The sequence below is a fragment of the Geotrypetes seraphini genome, chromosome 1 (assembly GCF_902459505.1).
Source record: "Geotrypetes seraphini chromosome 1, aGeoSer1.1, whole genome shotgun sequence".
NCBI lineage: Eukaryota > Metazoa > Chordata > Amphibia > Gymnophiona > Dermophiidae > Geotrypetes > Geotrypetes seraphini.
The window spans coordinates 151,066,834-151,081,560 of NC_047084.1; the positions used below are offsets into that span (position 1 = coordinate 151,066,834).

The 14,727-nt window shown below is 42.0% G+C and overlaps 1 protein-coding gene across 3 annotated transcripts in view; it reads right to left on the reverse strand.

Annotated features, from left to right (window-relative positions):
* Positions 1-239: 239 nt before the first annotated feature.
* LOC117358278 overlaps positions 240-14,727 on the reverse strand; it is a 77,158-nt gene continuing 62,670 nt past the window's right edge. For 2 of the 3 annotated variants that reach the window (XM_033940006.1, XM_033940008.1), the window contains 2 exons: positions 7,880-8,009; positions 240-496 (listed from right to left, as the gene is read on the reverse strand). In XM_033940006.1, coding sequence (XP_033795897.1) covers positions 405-496; positions 7,880-8,009 — 222 coding nt within the window. In that variant the 3' untranslated portion in view covers positions 240-404. The remainder of the gene's footprint in view (positions 497-7,879; positions 8,010-14,727) is intronic. The other variant, XM_033940007.1, reaches the window with a different exon arrangement.

Sequence of the window (14,727 nt, forward strand, 5' to 3'; positions counted from 1 at the left end):
TTCAAAGGGGACTCATGTGACATCTAAATGGGTAAGGTTTAACAAATGAGTATGAGTTACTTGGATATTCATTGAGGACTGATTTCCAGCAGTTGTGGCAGTGACTATAATTAAACAAGTGAAATTTATCTGCCACAGGAGAGAGAGGAATGGTACAAGGAGATCACTGATTGAGCAAGAGGTGGGGCAGCCCGGTGGATGGGTAGAAATGGAAAGATTGAATGAAACCACTGGTCCTGTTCTTTCACATTATTTATGTTCCAATTTATTAATAAAAACACAGGCAATCGGGAAATATTTGAAGAGCGACAGTGGCACGATTGTCTTCACTCCCCAGCTATAAGCATACAGTACATATCTCTGCACTTGTTAAGTCTCTCTCTACTGGGTGCTGTTCAAGGATATCACTTGTCTGTAGAATCAGCCTCATCTGCTGCTTTTGTGGCATCTTCAGAGTCTGAGGTCTGAGAGGATTCTGGAGCCGTCTTCTTTTCACCTGAAGTTATAGGAGAAAAAGAAACCAAACACACAGCAAAACAGTTAATGGCAGAATTAACATTTGAAAAACCTACAAATGACCTGCCAATAAAAGAAAGTGCCATGCAGCATTATGAATATTACACATCTGGCTTGTAGAAAATTTTGATTGTAATTTCATGTTAATTGTGATTTTTCGTAGCATTGTGGATAGGGTTGCCAGATTTTCCAGTTGGAAAATCCGGACCCTAGATCCGCCCTGTCTGCCCATCCTTGCCCTATAATGCCTAATCCCGCCCCCCAGTCCCGCCGTAGCCCCGCCCACTGCTCTTGGACAGGGAGGAAGTGCGCGGATGCCACGTGATAACGTCACATGCGGCATCTACGGAATGCACGGACTTCCTGCCTGACGTGATTTGAAGAGGATTTTAATACCCGGACAAAGTGCCGGGTTTTGAAAAGCCGTCCGGGGAAATCTGGACGTCTGGTAACCCTAATTGTGGATAGTTTTGGTATGTTAGATAGATTGTGAGCCCTCCGGGACAGATAGGGAAAATGCTTGAGTACCTGATTGTAAAAAACGCTTAGATAACCTTGATAAGCGGTATATCAAATCCTAATAAACTTGAAACTTGAAACTTATTGAACTAAAAGGTCAAATATCAAGTATATTCAAGTAAGAACATTTGAGTTTATGTTGAGTGAGAGTTGTGCAGGTGTAAACCAATTAAATACCTAATAAGCACACATTAGAACATTGAAATAACATAAGTAGCCAGTGGTGTAGTAAAGGTGAGAGGCACCCCTCCCCCACCACATGTGTGGCCCCCTCCCTTTTCCTGTAACCCTTTTGATATCACTTCCTAGGCACCAGTCCCGAAAGCGACGTCATAGAGTGCGTCAAAAAGGTATGGGGGAAGGCAAGGGCCCTATGCGGCAAGGAAAGGAGCGGGGCTCAGGTGGACGAGTGAGTGAGTGGGGGAGAGGAGGAGGAGGGGGGCGGCTGTGTCCCCCCCTTCCCCCCCCCCCCCCGCACTATGCCACTGTATGTAACCAGGGGTAAATTCATGCCCTAGGTGAAGTGAGGTTAAGTGCATGAATTTCCCTAGCAATAAGAAGCAGTTCATGAACAAGGGCTGCAGGTACATTTTACTGCGAGGTTAAGTGAAGAGGTTGAAGTGTTCGTTTTACATTATGCCATGAGCAGCCTGCAGAAGGCTGACTCTGTAATTGTTACTTGAAGTGTACTGCCTATAGAGTAGTGTTCTTCAACCTTTTGACATCTATGGATCGGCGGAAATAAAATAATTATTTTGTGGACCGGCACTGGTCTCGGACCAGCAGTTGAAGAACACTGGGCTAAGTTGTGGGCCAGACCCCGGCCATCTCCACCCAATCCCCGCCCCATAACAGTACTAATTGTAACACCATTTTCATATATACACACACACAATATAATTGTATTAACAACACTTAATGATTAACCACAAAATTAAACTACACAAAGCACACTGTATGCTTCTCAATATTCATTCCTACCAGAACACAGATAACCCCTATGCAAATACAGGACCAAAAACTCAACGTACTAATATAAACATACCCTAAGACGCAAGACTCTGCATGCAGTACAACCCCAGAGAAAAAGAAACAAATGCATTTCTTCCTGAACAAACAGCAGATGTAAATCAATCACTAAATTAAAAAATAAAATCATTCCCCCTACCGTTGTCGTTTCCCTCCCTCCATGCTGTGCCTTGCCTGCCCCCCGGTGTTATCTTTGGGCCGACTCCCTCTTCCTCAGTGCTGCAGTGCACAAAGTTGTGGGCAACGGCTCCTCGCGCGTTCCACACCTCATCTGGAAGCCTTCCCACTGATGTTGCGATGTCAGAGAGAAAGCTTCCGGTTCAGGCGCAGGATGCGCGTAGGAGCCTCTGCCCACAGCTTTGTGCACTGCAGCACTGAGGAAGAGGGAGCCGGCCCGAAGACAACGCTGCATCGATCGCACCGTGGACCGGCAGCTGAAGAGCACTGTCTAGGGCCCGATGCACATGCCGGCTCTGTGGACCAGCAGGAAATTTCTGCGGACCAACACTGGTCCATGGACCGTCTGTTGAAGAACACTGCTATAGAGGGCTGCTTTCCTAATGTGAAATATGAATCCTAAGGCAGTTGGATTTTTAGCCTTTGAGACTAGTTCCGGCACCTTCTGGAACAAAAGGTCCATTACAGATCTCTGAATGAGGGTTGCATCAGAGTTTATAAAAGATCCTGTCTTTGTCTTTTGGTCAATCTCCACCATCAGATCAGGATTCCCATTTACAAAGGAGTCTAAATAATTGGAGAGCTAAATAACAACTCAGCATCATGTAATACAAATAACAGATGTAAATAGTTTGTTATTTTCTAAGTTTGCAACTGAGTTCAAGAAGAGCCTCTCTGCTGTTCCAGAGAGAAGGAAAATAAACATCTGGTGTGGTCTGAATCATTAAGAAGCATGCTGGCTTGGGCCTGCCAGCAGGAGTTTTGGTCCCGGCTCATGGCCCAGCGTATAACAATATCTTTTTGCAAATCCTAATCCAGCAGCTGGGTAAAAAGGGGTTTATTACACATAAAGATGATGCTAATGCTTTTCTACAGTACAGCTTATCACATAGCCCAGGGTAGGGTTACCAGGTTAGTAAAATCCGGACCCCTAGATGTGCGCATGACATCATCTACCTAAACAATCGCCTAAACCGAAACCTTTCACCCAGAATAAGGAGAACCCAGATCCCATTCACCTACCCACCACTCAAAGGAACTCAACGCAAGAAACTATATGACAACCTCCTAGCGACACAGGCAGCGAAACTTGACCCCTCCATCTCCAAGCTGCTGACCACAACAACTGACTTGAAAGCGTTCCGAAAAGAAATCAAAGCACTACTATTCAAAAAACACCATCCCAATAACCTAATCTCCCCCCTATTCCTATCCCATCTGCATATTCCTCAAGAACTTACCACTCCTCTGGTAACATCTATTCAATGTCTCTAAACTGAATCCTCAATATATAACCGGAATCCAGCTATCTTCTAAGTACTGTAACCTACTAGATAGGTCTCCCAATGTCTCAAAACGTCCCGAAACCTCAATATGTAACCTGAAACCAGCTTTCTGCCAATGTAATGTAATCTCCTGGAAATGTCCAGCTATCTTCTAATGTAATTCGCTTAGAACCGCAAGGTACAGGTGGAATAGAAATCACTTATGTAATGTAATGTAATCGTGTGGCATCCGTGCATGTGAGGATGCCCTCTTGCTCAACGCGATTTCAAGGAAGCTTTTCAAAACCTGGACAAAGTGCCAGGTTTTGAAAAGCTGTCCTGACCCCCGGACCTGTCCTCGAAAAGGAGGACAGGTCCGGGGAAATCTGGATGTCTGGTAACCCTAGGCCAGGGACCAAGGAAGATGTATACTTTAGATGGGGCAAGATGAGTAGTACAGAATCCGTTGGAATAAATAGATGGGTGGCTAGAACATAAGAATTGCCTCTGTCGGGTCAGACCGGAGGTCCATCGTGCCCGGCAGTCCGCTCACGCGGCAGCCCCTCAGGTCCAGGACCTGATAGTGCTCCTACTCTAAAACTCACATACGCTTTTCACTTCTGTCCTGTAGAGTAACCTTCTATCTATACCCTGCAATCCCCTGCAAGGCAAGTTGATTGTACAGTTAATCAAGATAGTATAACAAACTAGTCCAGGTGCAGAGCGAGTGTATATACAGTACTCTCCCCAAATTCATGGGGGTTCCGTTCCAGGAACCCTCGTGAATTTAGAAAAATGTTTTTTTGCCTGTCAAGAGGCAGGAGAGGGCAGCTGGGGCACCAGCGGGTGCAGAAAATCACTCGCGGGATGCTCCGACCGCCTCTTCCTGTTACTAAAGTCAGGCTACACCAATCAGGAGCTGCTTTAACATGCCAGATAGCGTGTCAAAGCAGTTCCGGATTGGTGTAGCCATGACTTTAAGTATAAGGAAGTGACGGTCGAAAAATACCGCGAATTACTGAGTCTGCAAACCGCAAATTTGCAGGGGTTTACTGTATGTGAAATCATCCAATGAGTTAAAAGCTTTGCGAGAAGAGCCAGGCTTTCACCTTCTTCCTGAAGTAGAGGCAAACGTAGCCCCTCGGGATGGGAGGGGGGGTAAATTCCAGAGCACGGGGCTACTCAGAAGGCTCGCTGGTAGGTATCACATTGTACAATTTCTTTTGATAGCGATGCTCCTTGAAAGGGCCTTAGAGGTCTCAAACAGTGAGTAAAGTGCTAACTTATTTCTTTTAAGTATTCTGGCCTATTTTTTCAGAGAACCTTTTACTAAAGTGTGCTAAGAATATTTCCGCAGCATGTGTGCAATGGTAAATTGGCAGTAGCTGAAGCCATAAATGCCACATCCATAAGTAGCATTGTTCACGCTAAACAGGTTTGTGTCTTCCTGTAGACTGGGTAGCCATTCCTATACACAAAATCACACGTTCGCTGCCTAATTCAGCTTTCGTTTTTGTTTTGATCTTTCTTGAGTTTAGCTTATCTTTACTAGTTAACAGATATATTTATCTCTTGGCTTCTTCCTCTAGCCTTCCCTCAATATGTTCCAGGTTTTGGCTGCTATTGTCTACTATCAGGTAGGTTGATTGCTACAGCTTTCATTTCGGCTATGGCCTCCTTCCTTTCCTATTTTATAATGGACTTTTTTTTTTTAAGATAAGAATTCCCAGTATCCCGTTTCCAACAATGGCCAATCCAGGTCACTAGTACCTGTGGGGAAAAGAAAAAAATGAACCTTCTTAGGGGCTGATGTAAGAAATTGTGATACTTCAAGTTCATTGTTTTTTTGTTGGGTTTACAGCAGTTTTTTGTATTAATTTAACTTCTGATGTAGTAAGGGATCTAGGCTTACCATATGGCTCCAGAAAAAGGAGGACGGATTGAGACATCTGGGTTTTACTTCCATTGCTTTCAGTAGAAGTAAAACCCGGTTGTCTCAATCCGTCCTCCTTTTTCTGGAGCCATATGGTAACCTTAGCCTCTAGTGCATAAAAAATATAAAACACCACACAAATCTTAGCTTAATGAGCATGGAGATGGAAGATAATTGAGCTGCATATGGAATTACTTCTTGTGCATCACAGTGTGCTAAACTTTATAACAGTTTTCAACTTCCAGTTTAGTACCAAATCTTTTCTTCAACTCTAGAAGCAAGATGTTAACTTCTGATTGATTTCATTTGGAAGTTAAAAAAAATAAGCCACCAAAGATTTAACACTGGGAGATTCCCAGTTTGGAGACTCACAAACCAGAAACTCCATAACATAAGCTCCCACACCCCAGAGTCATGATTCAAGGACCCCTGTACCTAGGTGATCTAAGTCTCAGACCCTTGTACTCCTCCACCTACATTCTCATCTATTTCCAGCCCTTCCCATCCACTTAGCTTCTTCCAGTTTCTCACCTATATCTATCCACTGACCAACTTCCTCATCTAACATCCATGCACTCACTAACCAGCTCCCCAATCTTCTAAATATACACTACACCACCTACTAACTCCCCCCTCAAATACCCAATCTCCACTCATCTGTCCTAATCACTCTACTCTTCTACCCATCTTCTCCCTCCCCCACAATCTACCCAGCCCTTCAATCATCCCTAAAAGTATTGATAGATAGGCAGAGGTGGGTGATGGAATGGAATAAACTGGTGGGTCTGGTTAATAAGTGGATGAGAGTATTTTAGAATGGGTTTGGGTTTAATGTGTTGGAGTGTTAGTGCCTCCGATCATTTTGGACTTTACAATTCAATGGTCAGAGGTGTTAGTTAAATGCAACTTCCACTGTTTTTAATTTAACATAGTTTTGTACATTACTTTGTATCTCATTCCCGATTTTAACAAATATATGAAATTATTCAATGCTGCAGCAACAGAAGATAAATCCTCTATGGAACTCAAACAAGAAAAGACAACAGTAGACAGGAAAAATGCACTTTGATGGTGCTCCAACAGTTGACTTTTATTGAATAGAATAGCGACTTAATACGAATCATGTTTTGACTATGAGTCTGAAGTGTTAAATGGACCCTCTCTCAAAAGGGTATAATTGACCGTTAGAACAGAAGTATATTGATGTGATAGCATAAAATATGAGTGATACAGAGGTATACTCTCTATTTTGAGTGGACATAACATAACATAAAATCGATTTCTAGACCGCATAACCTTACAGTTCTATGCGGTCTACAAAAGCCTAAAATTGAAATACAAGAGGTGGATTAGCAGAATGAAAATTATTTACCTAAAAACTTAGAAAACAAATAAGTTTAAATGTCTCCTATATTTAAAATAAGAAAATGAACCAACTAATAACTGCTTGAACTCCTTATCCTAAATTGCTGACTGGTACCTTTTGAACTTGCAACCCTTCACTGGTAGATAAACAAAAAGAGTGTGAGCTTTGCGAGAATATTTTTGAGAGGAAACTGAAAATAGATCAATCAAGTAAAATGGAGCTTGACCCATTAGGACTTTGTAATAGATACAACCTATCTTAAAAATAATACGTGCCTCAACCGGCAACCAATGTAGTTCCCGATAGAAGGGGGTAACATGATCAAACGTTTTCAGTCCAAAAATAAGTCTAACCACGGTGTTCTGTATTATTTGCATCCTAGAAATAGTTTTTGGACACGAGAGTTTGAGAGCATATATTATAGGAGATTTGAGGAACTGTTTTCATTTATGGCATTCTAAACTGCCTCATTAAAGACTGAACACAGCAATCAGTAAATAAATTAAAAATGAATATAGTAACAAACAAACCTAAACTATAATTCAATCAAAACACAAATAACTACAAAGAGGGATTCATAGAACAAATTACACCCCTAGTCAAAGATAATAAAAATCATATCTAAATAATCTAGGATCAAATTAAGGGATCCTTTTATCAAGTCGCAGTAGAGCCTTATATGGGCCAGTGAGGTAAATACTCTGATGCTCACATGAATTGAAATGACGTCAGAGCATTTATTTTGTGGCCCACGGTAAAAGTCTCTACCGCTGCTTGATAAAAGGGGCCCTAAATCAATGGGCATTGGAAGAAAGGGTAAAAATAAATTATATCCTAAAATCCAGAGAGCAGCACAGTCACTTGTTAGAGAAATATACAATCAGTCTACTGTAATCCTTACACTAGCATTCAACAATGAACGAGATTGCCCGGAAACTTTTGTTCAATAGTTTGGAAGAGATTGCCCATGTGTCTTGGTTAAAACATAATGCTAACATTATGCACAAAATCTAAAAACACATATTCAAAAGTCTTTTCTTAATTTCAGCCAAAAAGTCCAAAATTGCTTAGTACCTTTCAATGTAAAAAAATTCATAAAGGATATATTACTTGAAATCTGTCCATTTTCATTGTCTTCATGGACGGAACTTAAGGGGATGTTTGCGTCTTCAGCGGATTTGTGGTACAAGTCAAAGGAATATCTCTGCAATTGAAACATAGATGGGTTAATAACAAAAATCATATCCAATACACTGACGAAGATGGAACTTCTTATTGTTCCCTTTAAACCAGTGATCTCAAACTTGTGGCCCGGGGACCATTTGCGGCCCGCCAGGTACTATTTTGAGACCCTCGGTATGTTTATAATAATCACAAAAGTAAAATAAAAGTTTCTTGATCATATGTCTCTTTAGCTATAAATTACAATAATATTATTAAGACTTAGCCAAAAGGAAAGATTTATAAACTATAAAGAGTTTTACCTCATGCAAAATTGTCAATTCTTTAATAAGACATTAACTATTTTTTTCTTCACTCTCTGGGTGAAGAAGAACTTTCTTACGTTTGTACAGAATATATCCCCTTTCATCTTTAGAGAGTGCTCTCTCGTTCTCTTAACCTTGGAGAGGGTGAACAACCTGTCCTTATCTACTAAGTCTAGTACCTTGAATGTTTCGATCATGTCCCCTCTCAATCTTCTCTGTTCGAGGGAGAAGAGGCCCAGTTTCTCTAATCTTTCGCTGTTTATAATTTCTTTAATAAGACATTTACTATTTTTTCTGAGGCCCTCCAAGTACCTACAAATCCAAAATGTGGCCATGTAAAGGGTTTGAATTTGAGACTACTGCTTTAAACCCATCACATCTTTTTCAGTCTTTGCAGATGGCACTCGCGTTCTCCATGCCTCCTCAGCTTATAGCAGTGATCTCAAACTCAAACCCTTTGTAGGACCACATTTTGGATTTGTAGGTACTTGGAAGGCCTCAGAAAAAATAGTCTTCCCCATTTCCCTTCAGCGTCTTCTCCCCACTGTCTTCCACATTTACCTTCAGCATCTGTTCCTCCCCACCCCCCTTCAGCGTCTGTTCCATTCCTTTTCACCACCACCCTTCCCTCTCGCCACCCCTCTTCAGCACCCTTCATGCGATCCAAGAATCTCCCTCCCTCCCCTTACCTTCCTGGCGCGTTAGTGGAATTTGTGCAGGCCACTGGAGCCTGCCTGAAGTCACGTGCATCTGCAGGTGGAAGCTTCTCCTCTGAAGCAACTTCCAGTTGCGTCAGAGGAGAAGCTTTACAACTGGTGTAAATATCCTTGCCCAGATATATGCAAGAGGCAGCGATTTTTTGGTACAGTTGGAAGACACAGATGTGTAATTAAGGCCTGGATTCTCTAAATAGTGCCATTTTTTAGGCGCCAATAGATGCCCAAGCTCAGTGAAAAACGCCATTTAAACAACATTTTTCACTGATTTTCAAGGCGCCTTCCGGTGCCTTATACCACTGTAGGTGTGGCTAAAGCCGCACATGGCATTAGGCACCATGAAGAGCCTATGGAGGCGCAATTTACATCAAAGGTAGGCACCGGAAAGATAGGCTTGGAAAACCTGGCCTACATTTCCAGCATCTACCTTTGCTGGAGGTGCGATTCTCTAATCAGTGCCACCGTGTGATTGAGACACGAGCAGTGACCGCTTTTAAAGTGGCCACTGACAATGGCACTGGTAGGAGAATCCAGACCTCAGTGAATAAGATTTGTTACCGGTTTTGGTCCTATCCTATTGTTTATCTCTCTTGGATGCTTTTATCACATTGTGGATTTTTTACCCGATTGATCCCTGATGCAGTTGTTTGCACCGAAACATGACCCGTGTCAGGTAAATTAATAAAGAGATTTTACTGTCCTATTCTTTTAGTCTTTCTTCTCTTCCAGATATGTTTAATTCATTTATTTTAAAACTTCTTTCCCACCTGAACATGCATAAATTATAGTATTCTATAATTTACACATATACATGTGTGCTCCATTCATACTGTGCCCGAAGCTCTGCCCGGGTACATGCCCACCAACAAAGTACCTGCCTTCAAATCATGGGGTGTGCTTTTCCACCGGTCGTTATTCTACAAGAGGCTGCTTGCATGTTAACTTACACATGTAAACAGTGTGTGGCGCCTCTCCCCACCCTCTTCTTCACCTCCCTGCCACGTGCATGTCCCCTTCCTTTTCCCCATACCTTTTTAACTTCTCCGGTATGAACAGCACGCCCGTGTCGGCATCAGCGTGTCCTTTGACACCACTTCCTAGGCACGGGCGTCAGAAGTGATGTCAAAGACAGCGCTGATGCCAACGAGGGCAGAAACCTCACACCGGGGAATTACAAAAGGTATGGGGGAGGGCAATGGACATGTGCGTGCGCGGCAAGGAAAGTAGCGGGGGGGGCAAAGAGGAGGAGGGCTGCCACGCCCTTAGAAAGACCGCAACTGGGGTGGACTGCCCTCCCCCCCTCCCACATCCCTCTTACTACACCACTGCATGTAAATGAATAGACTACCACTATTTAAATGCCCTTTTTGCAATAAAACTGTCACGCAAAATGTCCAGGATGTGCATTATAAAAAGACGGATGCTAGCTATTTCTTTAGCTGGCCAAAATTGTGGAATGCATTGAATGGACCATTAAGATTATGTTCCAACTTTGTCTCATTCAAAAAACTGTTGAAAACTCACTCTTTTGTGAAAGCCTTCTATGAATAAGGAATTTCTGCTTTCATGTACTTTTCCTAGGATCTTTTTAGCTGCTGAATTTATTTATTTATTTTTTACTGATTTTGTATTTTAGTATGTTTTTAGTTGAATTTGTATTTTTTTTTTTTTTTTTTAATGGTCTTATTTTATTTATGTTCATGTGCAATCCGCCTAGTTGATAGGCGGAATAGAAATTTTTTTAAATAAATAAACCCAGAACTAAGGCCCTCTTTTACTAAGGTGCGCTAACTGAATAGTGCACGCTACTCGATTTAGCGCACACGCTGAACGCTAACGCGTGCATGTTAGTCTGTGGACGCGTTAGCGATAAGCGCGCACTAATCGGTTAGCGCACCTTTGTAAAAGAGGGGGTAAGTGGCTCCTTATAGAATTACCTTTTATTTTACGTACTTAATTCAACAGCAGAAAATCATTTTGTGTTCACTTGTTCCACTCCACTCAGGATTTAGAGACCTCTCTTGTCCAACCTCCCTAGCCTTTTCTTATATGAGAGTCATTTCACCCTCTTAATCATTTTGGCCGCCCTTTTCTAATTCGGCCGTATTGTTTTTGAGATGTGGTGACCAGTACTCAAGGCGTGGTTGTGCCTTAGAGTGATATAAATGCTTTATGATGTTTTTCATTATCCAGTATTCTCTTTTGTTTTCCTAATAATTCCTGATCTGTTTGCTGTTTTCGCCGCCACTGCACATCAAGAAGATTTCAGTGTGTTTTGCTCATGACCCAGAACCTTTTCCTGAGTGGTGACCAATGTTCCCTCTAAGCTGAGCACATGAGCGATCGCTCACTATTTTCATTGGCGTCGCTCATAATTTTTCTCATGTCGCTCACTAAAATACGCAGTGGGAAACTAAGGACTGCATAGTAAGATCCCTGATGCACTTCCGACGCAGGTGGGGATCGTGAGAGGAGCCGCTGCCACATCTTCAGTGGCGTACCAAGGGGGAGCGGGGGGGGGGGGTGCACAGCCGGCCAGGTTGTTACTGAGGTGACCTCTTTGCCTCTTTGAAAAAAAACCCAGAATAGGAATGATAATTAACATTTTCTTAGGGTATAGTGTGCTTTGTGTTTTTTAATTTTATTGTTGGTAGATCATTTTGACTTGGTCATTTTAAAGTAGCTCGCAAGCCCAAAAAGTTTGGGCACCACTGAGCTAGAGGGTTGAAGCTGTATATTTCTATTTTATCCCCCTTTTACAAAATTGTGGAGCGTTTTTTAGCGCCAGCCGTGGTGGTAGCAGCTCTGATGCTCAGGATTCTATGAGCGTCAGGGCTGTTACCACCGTGGCTAAAATCCACACTACAGTTTTGTAAAAGGGGGAGAGGTTAGTTTGTGATGACATATTCCATACTAGGCGAAGGTGTTTTCTGTGTTCTGTGTGTTCGAAAGACATGGTTTTCTGTTAGGATTGACGGTGTAGGATTGATCTGTACTAGTCTGGCTTGTTTAGTTTTACAATGGGTGTATTGATGTACTGCTCACTGCAATATGTAAGATGCTGCCTTTTCCTAGGTACTCATGTGTGACGTGTGGCTTGTTACTAAAAATCATGTTTTTCGTACAGATGGGGGGGGGGTGCCAAAAAATAATGGGCCCCGGGTGTTACATATGCTAGGTACGCCATTGTATGTAAAGATACCAGAAAGCTGGCGAAGCAAAATCTTTAAGTAAATTGTTATTCTTCTAAGTTTTGAGTATTTAACCCTCCCACAATCTCATGGGCACTTGTCCTCCACGCCTGCTCATAAATTTGTGGAGTATGTAACTTGTCGCTCATGCATATTTTTTTTTTGCACACACCTCATCAATCCTTAGAGGGAACATTAGAGGTGACTCCAATTGTGGAACCTGAGATTGTGTAGCTGTATCACTTTTTCACTTGGCCATATTACATTTCACCAGCAATTTGAATGCCCATTGGTCTCTTCAGACTTTTCACAATCTGCATGAAATTTACGATTCTATTTTACATGGGTTGTAGATGTTAGAATTCAGACATCCAGGTCCAGGTTCATTTTCAAAGTACCTTAGGTTTATATGGTATTTTGTGTATCTGAGTACTTTGAAAATGAGCCCCGTCAACTCAGTTTCAGGAGTATTTTACAACAAAATCTGCCAATGGAGTGTCTGTACTGTGTGACACAGCCATCCTGAAGTTGTGGGTTCAAACCCACACTGCTCCCTGTGACCCTGAGCAAGTCCCTTAATCCCCCCATTGCCCCAGGTACATTAGATAGATTGTGAGCCCACCAGGATACTCAGGGAAAAATGCTTGAGTATCTGAATAAAGTCATGTAAACTGTTCTGTGCTCCCCTGGGAGAATGGTATAGAAAATTGAATATATAAATAGTGATAACCAGGGAGCTGGCATTGTGACATCATAATGCTTCATTCCACCAATGCCTAAGAGCAAACCTCATCAGTGATGTCACAATGGCTTCATTGTCCTATACTTGACTCACTTTTGCTACATTTTGATTTCTAGAGTGGCGCAGTGGTTAAAGCTACAGTCTCAGCACCCTGAAGTTGTGGGTTCAAACCCATGCTGCTCCCTGTGACCCTGGGTATATCACTTGGTCCCCCATTGCATCAGGTACATTAGATAGATTGGGACAGACAGGGGGAAATTCTTGAGTACCTATATAAATTCAAGTAAACCATTCTGAGTTCCCCTGAGAGAACGGTATAGAAAATTGAATAAATAAATACAGGAGAAAGAGACATGTGCTGGGTGCTTGCAGCCTAGACATCAATTTTAGCCAATAAATGTAAATATATACATTAAAACCTTGGATTGCAAGTAACTTGGTTTGCAAGTGTTTTGCAAGACGAGCAAAACATTTGATTAAATTTTAACATGATATACAAGCAATGTCTTGAAATGCAAGTACATACAGTATACACACATCACAACTGAGCCGATGGTTCTCTCTCTGACGCTGCGGGAGTGTAGTGACTGTTTTAAACGAGCAAAGTCGTGCAATACGAGTACATATAGTATTTTGTATTAAAGTTTTTGAGTTGTGGAACGAATCGTCTGAGTTTCCATTATTTCCTATGGGGAAATTTGCTTTGATATATGAGTGCTTTGGATTACAAGCATGCTTCTGGAACGAATTATGCTCGTAAACCGAGGTTTTACTGTATATGTGTTCAAAACCAGCACATAACTGGTGGTCTTACTATGTCCTTAGAAATATAACCGCACATTTTCAAGACACTGCCACAGTGATCGGTTTCCCTTGTGAGTTTGGGGGGGAGGGGGTACAATTATCACTGGGAAATAAAGAGGCAACTCACTCCACACTCACAAACATAAAGGGATGTTAATAATAAAAAAAAAAAAAACTCCAACACCCTGAGTGCAAATCCTGTTCTCAAAAAAAGAGATTTTACTTTTTACTCCTTTATAATTGCATAATTTAAGCCTCTTTCTTAGGCTCAACAACACACTGTGGAATTAAGGGCTCCTTTTACAAAGCCGCGCTAGGGCCTTAACACGCGGAATAGCGCGCGTTAAATTGCTGCACACGCGCTACCGCCTCCTCTGGAGCAGGCGGTAGATTTTCGGCTAGCGCGCTATAGCGTGCGCTAATCCGGTGTGTGCGCTAAAACCGCTAGCTCGGGTTTGTAAAAGGAGCCCTAAAACTTCACAGAGTCACTACTGTACTTCTGTTAGGAATCTTGTAAAGGGTTTATTCTAATAGTATTAGTAACATTTTATACTGGCACACAACCCGGACGCAGCCCGATTACATTAGCGGGAAGCGATGTAATGGTCGCTCCCGACACAGCTGCTCTTTAGGAGATCTAGAGTAGGGCTCCCAGCGCATGTGGATGCAAATTACATAATCCAGTGATTTCGAAAAATATTAATTATTGAGATTTAAAATGGATAAACATAATTTATTGAAATATTTGAATATTTCCAAAAGTATTTATCATTGAAAATAGGTTGAAAACTATTTATTATTGAAAATAGGGATACTTGGAGGAGGGGTTTTTTTATAACGCAAACCCAAAACAGGACTTATTTATATTGTCACCAATATAGACTCTTTAAAGCTCTCAGATGCCTGCGTTGGTCTTTCAAGGTGTTTTAAACCAACAATTGCAGGAGTGAGGTCTCTTTCATCGAGCTAAGAGCTATAATGC